Source organism: Camellia sinensis, chromosome 3, assembly GCF_055761805.1.
Source record: "Camellia sinensis isolate YWXY chromosome 3, ASM5576180v1, whole genome shotgun sequence".
NCBI classification, from domain to species: Eukaryota; Viridiplantae; Streptophyta; class Magnoliopsida; order Ericales; family Theaceae; genus Camellia; species Camellia sinensis.
In genome coordinates, this window is record NC_138963.1 from 70,863,118 (window position 1) to 70,871,107 (window position 7,990).

Sequence of the window (7,990 nt, forward strand, 5' to 3'; positions counted from 1 at the left end):
CAATTTAACAGCTTTCACAGATGAAATCAAATACGGAGGAGGTACTACTCCAACCCCATTAAACACAAATTCGGGTAAACCCGGTGGGCGAAAAACTACTTGTTTCGTTACACAGTCTATGGTAGCATGGTATTTCGTTAACCAGTCTATTCCCAATATTACATCAAAATGATCAATGTTCAGGGGCAGTAAGTCAATAAACAAATGTGCATCTCCAACAATAATTTCACAAGCAGGGTACATATATGCACAGGTCATAGATCCCCCAATGGGTGAAGATACAGCTAACAGATAATTCATGGGTTCTAATGGTCTATTCAATTTTCGCGAAAAAGCATGCGACACATATGAATGCGTAGACTTCAAATCAATCAGTACATAAGCATTTTGAGTACAAATAGAGAGAATACCTGACGCAACGGTCTCGGTATTCTGCACGTCTCCCGGTACTAGGGCGAACACTCGGCCCTGCCTCATAGGCTCTTTCCCGGTAGCTTTGGGGTTCGGTTTTGGTGCAATAACTGATGCTGCCACGCATGGTGCAGCTTTACTATTGGCTTGTGGAGCAGAGGGGCAGTCTTTAACCATGTGGCCCACCTTGCCACACCTGTAACAGGCTCCAGATATTTTGTAACAGACCCCTTTGTGCTTCTTGCCACACTCAGAACAGGGTCGTATGAAGCCATTCCCTTGGCTGGGGCTAGTTGTTGACCCCGTATTCTGTTTCTTGTTGAATGGGTTATGCTTGCCTTTCTTGAATTTAAAACCCTGCCTTTTACCACGCCATTCAGACGTTGGTGTTTCGGTTTTCAATGCTTCGATGTTCGATTCAGCCATCAAGGCTCGATCAAGAACATTTACATAATTCGGTAATTTCAGAATATTTATTCTGTCGAGTATTACAACATTAAGGCCGCTTTCAAACTTTCTGGCCTTCTTGCAGTCAGTGTCAACCATATGTGGTGCATATCTAGCAAGCTCGGTGAACTTCGTTTCATATTCAGCAACGGATATTGTGCCCTGTCTCAGCTGTTCAAATTCAGTTACTTTTCTGTCCCTAACACACTGAGGGAAGTACTTTTCAAAGAAGGCTCCTTTGAATTGAGCGCAAGTCATAACAGTATTGTCATCACGGATAAGCATCCACCACCTTCTAGCTTTTTCTTGCAGAGTAAAGGTGGCCAACAGCACTTTATGTGCTTCGGAGCATGGAAAAACCTCAAACAATTTTTCTGTCTCGAGAACCCATGCTTCAGCTTTTAACGGTTCAAGGCCTCCCTAGAAGGACGACGGTTTCATTTTGCTGAACTTATAGGTGAGAGCAATTATGTCCTCATCATTAACATTCACATTCTGCTCCGGCTGTACCGGAGGAGGAGGTGGGAGCTGTTGATTCTGTTGTTGATCTAGTCTTTCAGTTATTAGTTCCATCATTCTCTCCAGTCTTGCCATTCTTGCATCAGAGGATGAGGATTCAAATTCATTTGCAGTTCTCGTATTATCCATTTCACTATAAGCATTTATAACAGTTATCAACATAGGCAGTCATTTGTTTAAATAGGTTAACACATTAGCATATATTCAGTCATGTCATAGCCACACACTTATCATGCTCATGTAACACTCTAATCGCTTTTCTAGGACATCCTATAGCTCATTGGGACACGTGTGTGCGGTATAACTCGTGGTAAGTATCGCTCTGATACCACTCTGTCAGGACCCAGACCCGCCCCTATGGGTTTAGCACTGTAATCGGCCAATAATCCGAGATTACCAAAGGCCTGCTTAACAATAAAACAGGAATACAGAGTACAGAGGCTGGCGGAAGCCAATACAGTAAATAAACAATGTCCAATGAGCTGTGACAGTCTATATGCCAAAAAGACTTTCTTACACATATACATGAACAGTACAGAACAGTATGTACATATATACAATCATTCAGTTCAGGGACCTAATCCCTATTAAACAGTACAGTAACAGTCTATACAGTTATACAAAACAAATACAGAGACAGACGGGGAAGTTAAAAACACCCCTAAGCCATAACTTGACAGGCTCGGAACCTCGCAGTGAGGCACAGTGGTTGGCTTGACAAAATTAGAGCTTAACCCCGACGCTTCTAGCCACGGTCTGGTACCTGTACACCTACATATATATATGAGCAGTGAGCTAAAGCCCAGTGAATAACATAATGCGTAAAGAGGTTAAGAATGAATGTCCTTACAGTAATGAAAACAGTTCGTTAATTCAGTATATCAGTCATTCAATCATATGTGGTACATCCATTAGCATAACAGTACAGTAAACAGTAGGTCTTAAAAGACCGAACAGTAAATGATGGCCATCAATCAGTAACAGTAGTGGTTCCAACAAGGGAACCGACAGAGATCTCTGTAACAGTAACAGTAAACAATAGTTGCTAAGGATGCCACAGTACAGTTCAGAATATAGGACATACATTCATTCAATTAACAGTATCAGTTATCTTTACACAGTTGTTACTCACAGAGTTCTGGGCTACAGTAAAGCTAGAGTGCGTCCCTAGTCACCAACCCTACACGGTTACAGATTGAACACACGCTAAGCTACACAGTTGGAAAGGATAATAACTTAATCCCTAATTTGCCTCGGTGTGTTCTACATCTATATCCTCATTAAGATGTCTTAAACTAGGCCTAAGAATGCCTAGGATGGGATGAGGATGCAAAGATGCATTTAGAAAATATTTTCAGAAAACAGGGGTCACGCTCAAGCGTAGGTTACTCCGCTCGAGCGGACATGCAGACAAAGGTTTCTGCTCGAGCGTAGACTTACCCGCTCGAGCGTTCTGCAAAACAGTCAAAAGTGTTGGATAGGTGAAAATCACGCTCGATTGGGCGCTCGACACCCGCTCGAGCATGAGACATAATGTCCCGTTCGAGCGTCAATTATTCCGCTTGAGCGGACTTCAAAACAGTGCAAAGTACTGGGAGCACGAATTTCACGCTCAAGCGCCAGTCACCCCGCTCGAGCGTGAGTTCAAAATCTGGAATTTCCAGATTTGAACTTCTAAGCTCAAACCAAGTTCAAATGCATTAAAACCAATTCCTTTGGGCCCTTTTCCCTGGAAAACATTTGTAAACACATAGAATAACATGATTCAAAGCTCAATTTGTAAAATCAAGGCCCAAAAGGAATATCAATTCAACTTAATTTGAAACCAATTTTCATGAACATAATTCAAACATAACATGCATGAATTTAAACCATTTCAAAGCTTCAATTTCATGCTCTAATGAGCTAATTCTTTCAAAGACAAGATGAAATCATGGACTTAAATGCAATATGAACATGCATGTAACATTTTACCATGAAATCAACTCACAACTCAACAATTCAAACATGCATGCATTGAATGAGCTTCAATTCAACATTATTAGACTAAGACATGACTTAGCTCTCTAGAGGCTCAAGAACCATGCAAGAACAACCTTAAATACATCAATGAAAAGGTGAAATCCTTACCTAAATCTTGAATCACAAGACTAGAAGCTTAATTAGACAATTGTCCTTCAATTCTTCAAGTTCTCTAAGCCAACTCTCAAGAACACTTACTTCTCTCCCTCTCTCCCTCTTGGTCGGCAATTCTAAGAAAAATGGGCTGATGAAGTGTTGTAATGTTAGCATTAGAGATCAACCAAGAGGCACATGAAAGTCCACTAGGTGGCAAAATGGCAATTAAGTTCAACTCTTGTAATTTAACTCATTTTAATCTAATTTAATCATACCAAATCACATTTTAAATAAATACACCATAAAATCATATAAATTCCAATGAACACAAATCACAATCAATTTCAGATTTTGCCGCCGATAAGGCCTTCAATTCGCAATTTAAACACAAAGGCATTAACAGATAATCAAACATTCAACAGATAGATATACAATTAAACAGATATACTTAATCAATTCAGTTCCAGATTTCAGTCAGTCAGTTCAGTACTTCAATCAATTCAGTTACTAATCATAATCAATTCAGTTACACTTCTACAAGCACAAGATGAGCCAGTACTGGGACAGCGGCTGGATGAGCTTCAAGTATAAGGCACGAGAGCTGTTCCCAAATGTGGACTTCAATCTCATGAAAGTAGAAGAGGACGGCGTCGCCCAAACTCCCCTAGATGAGGGAGTGGAAGAGGAAGATTTGGCGTCCAACGAAGGGAAGTGAGGGCTCAATGTTCTTTTTTTTTTTTTGTAATGAAGTGAACGTAATGAAATGAATGTGATTTCTGTAATAAAGTATATAATGTTGCAAGTTGTTAATAAATAAAAGTGACAGTTCTGTTATGGTTTTTTGTTGTTGTTGTTTTTTTTTTTTTTTTTTGTAAATAGTAAAATTGGACAAGTAATCTAAGTTGTATGAATGGTAAAATTGGATAAAAAATCTAGCTTAGGTAAAAATGACCTGGAATAAGAATGAACTGAGATTTAACTAAGTAGTGGCACTATGTACAACTCAGTCTGGCTGGGTTGGCTCACTCAGATTGGTTGAACTCTTCATACTCAGTCTGGCTGAGACTTTGAGGGCTCAGTTGGGCTGAGGCTTGGCTTAACTCAATCAGGTTGAGCTCTTCATGCTCTGTCTGGTTGAGACTTGGAGGGCTTAGTCGGGTTGAGCTCTGCATGCTCAGTCTAGCTAAGACTTGGAGGGCTCAGTCGGGCTGAGGCTTGGCTTAACTCAGTCAGGCTGAGCTCTTCATGCTCAATCTGGTTGAGACTTGGAGGGCTCAGTCGAGCTGAGGCTTGGCTTAACTCAGTCTGGCTGAGCTCTTCATGCTCAGTCTGGCTAAGACTTTAAGGGCTCAGTCGGGCTAAGGCTTGGCTAAACTCAGTCAGGCTGAGCTCTTCATGCTCAGTCTGGCTGAGACTTTGAGGGCTCAGTCGGGCTGAGGCTTGGCTTAACTTAGTCTAGCTGAGCTCTTTATGCTCAGTCTGGCTGAGACTTGGAGGGCTTAGTCGGGCTGAGGCTTGGCTTAACTCAGTCTGGCTAAGCTCTTCATGCTCAGTCTGGCTAAGATTTGGAGGGCTCAGTCGAGCTAAGGCTTGGCTTAACTTAGTTTGGTTGAGCTGTTTATGCTCAGTCTGGCTGAGACTTGGAAGGCTCACTCGGGTTGAGCTTTTCATGCTCAGTCTAGCTGAGACTTGACGAGCTCGATCTAGCCGAGACATGGACTAAAACTTGTCATTGAAGCACGACACAGATAATTGAGATGTGAAATTGTTGTCATTGAGGCACAGTCTGTCGATCACAAATTTACATCGTGTATGGAAAGGGCAAAAATGAACAAGTGTTCAGATCGACAAAAGAGAACATATAACTGAGTGTAATCAGTTCCGTTGGTGGAGCATGGGAGATGTTAGCAAAGAGCTGGCATTTATCACACTTAAGCACGAATTCGTTGGCATCTTGATTGAGCGTGGGCCAGAAGTAGTCGATGTGGAGGATTTTATGGGCCAGAGATCTTCCACCTGAATGATTACCATAAATGCCCTCGTATACTTCTCTTATCACATAGGTCGCTTGAACAGGACTGAGACACTTGAGGTATAGGCGTGAAAATCCCCGTTTGTATAGCAGGCCACTGATAAGGATATAATTGGACGACTGGGCTCTGAGTTTAGCGGCCTACTGTTTATCATCCGGTAACTCCCCTCGTGTCAAAAACAGAATGATATCTTGAGCCCATGAGATAGGTTCGTTCTAGAGGAAATGGATCTCCTGTGGATTTGACAAAGTTGCCGAATGGGTCAGATATTCAATGCAAATGCCATGAATGAAGTCTGACTGGTCGGTCGAGGCTAACTGAGCCATTTCGTCCACCTTAGAGTTTTCTGACCTAGGGATATGTCTGATCTGGAAAGTATTGAAGAGACAGACAAGAGGAAGGGTAATGTCCCTGTATGCTTGCATCGTTTTCTCCTTTGCATCGAACTCCCTAATAATCTGTCCAACAATCAGTTGAGAATCACTGAATACCTGGATATGGCTTACACCAATGTCTCGGGACAGTCGAAGACTTGCTATTAAGGCCTCATACTCAGCTTCATTATTGCTTGCGTCAAACAGGAAACAGAGGGCACACTTGAAGTACTCACCCTCTGGGGTGGTGAAGATTAGACCGGCTCTACTACTCTCTTTGCGAGATGAGCCATCAACACTAAGGGTCCAGGAGTGGGGGTCTTCTGCATCAGTGGTGAAGTGTGCTAGTAGAGGAGGTATGTTCGGAGTGAGATTGGTGAACTCCAAGATAAAATCGGCGACACCTTGGCCTTTGATCGCTCTTCGAGATCGGTAAGAGATTTCAAATTGACTTAGCTCGACGGACCATTGCATAAGTCTTCCTGATGATTCTAGTTGTTGCATGACCTTTTTCAGAGGCTGGTCAGTGAGAACCACTATAGAGTGAGCTTGTAAATAAGGTCGGAGGCGTCTAAAGGCTATGACCATTGCGAGGGCCATTTTTTCTAATAGAGTGTAGTTTTGTTCTGCCCCCCTGAGAGTGCAGCTAATGTAATAGACTGAGCATTGTACTGAGCCATCTTCCCGGATGAAGGCAACACTAACCGTAGTGTTTGACACAGCAAAGTAGAGGAAGAGGGTTTCGCCTGGCAGTGCTTGAGAGAGAAAAGGAAGGTTGGCCATACACTGCTTTAGTTGTTGGAAGGCCTCCTCGGATTCGGTGCTCCATTTGATCGCTTGTCAAAAGACTTTGAAAAATGGAAGACACTTGTCGATTGCTCGGGAAATAAAGCAGTTGAGGGCGACAACTCTGCCCGTGAGCCGTTGAACCTCCTTGACCGTTCTGGGAGACCGCATTTCTATGAGGACCTTGATCTTTTCGGGGTTAGCCTCAATGCCTTGTTGGCTAACCATGAAGCCCAAGAACTTCCCAAATCCCACACTGCAGGCGCAGTTCTCCGAATACAGCTTCATCTGATATTTGCGTAAGGTTTCGAAGGTCTCTCGCAGGTCTGCCAAGTGATTGGAGGAGAGTTTACTCTTGACTAGCATATCATTAACGTAGACTTCCATGTTCTAACCTATCTAGTGTTGAAAGATGGAAATAACCAGGCGTTGGTAAGTTGTTCCGACATTCTTCAAGCCAAATGGCATAACATGATTGTGATAAGTCCCACTGTTGGTAATGAAGGAGGTGTGCTCCTGGTCGGCCGGGTGCATCAGGATTTGATTGTAGCTGGAGAAGGCATCCATGAAGCTAAGCATCTGATGTCCTGCAGTTACGTCAACCAACAGATCTATCCGGGGGAGGGGATAACTATCTTTAGGGCAAGCTCGATTGAGGTCGAAATAGTCAACGCAGAGTCGCCATTTACCATTATTTTTGCGGACCAAGACTACGTTGGATAGCTGTAACAACCCTCATACTGTTTACTGATTAATGACCGAATGATTACCGTTAATCATTGATTACTGCGAAATGGAACTGATAATGACTGATAATTGAACTGACTAAAGTACTGAACTGACTGACTGAAACTGGAAACCGAATTGATTGAGTATATGTTAGTTAAATTGCATTCTATCTGTTTGATTGTATGATTATCTGTTCATACTTATATGTTTAAACTGCTAATTGAAGGCCTTATCGGCGGCCGAATTAGAAACTGATTGATGTTTAATGATCATCATAATTTATGTGATTTTGTGGTGTATTTACCTGAAAACTGATTAGGTATGATTAAATTAGATTAAAATATGCTAATTAAAGAGTTGGACTTAATTACCGTTTTGCCCTTGAGTGGGCCACTACCTCTACACCTTGAGCTCATTATACTTGAGCCAAACACATTTGCTCAGCCATTTCTTCTTGTTCTAGCCGAATTTAGAGAGAGAGGAAGTGAGAGTCTTGAGTTCATTTCAATATTGCTTAGAATTTGAAGAGAATTGAAGGTTGATTGTTGCTTTGTGGTCCTACACTTGGAATTG

The 7,990-nt window shown here is 42.2% G+C and overlaps 1 protein-coding gene across 1 annotated transcript; it reads right to left on the reverse strand.

The window, feature by feature from the left end:
• Positions 1 to 5,743: 5,743 nt before the first annotated feature.
• Positions 5,744 to 6,502, reverse strand: LOC145821598 (uncharacterized). The gene has a single exon (XM_082918128.1). The coding sequence runs from the start codon at positions 6,500 to 6,502 to the stop codon at positions 5,744 to 5,746; it is 759 nt and encodes a 252-aa protein (XP_082774254.1).
• Positions 6,503 to 7,990: the final 1,488 nt, after the last annotated feature.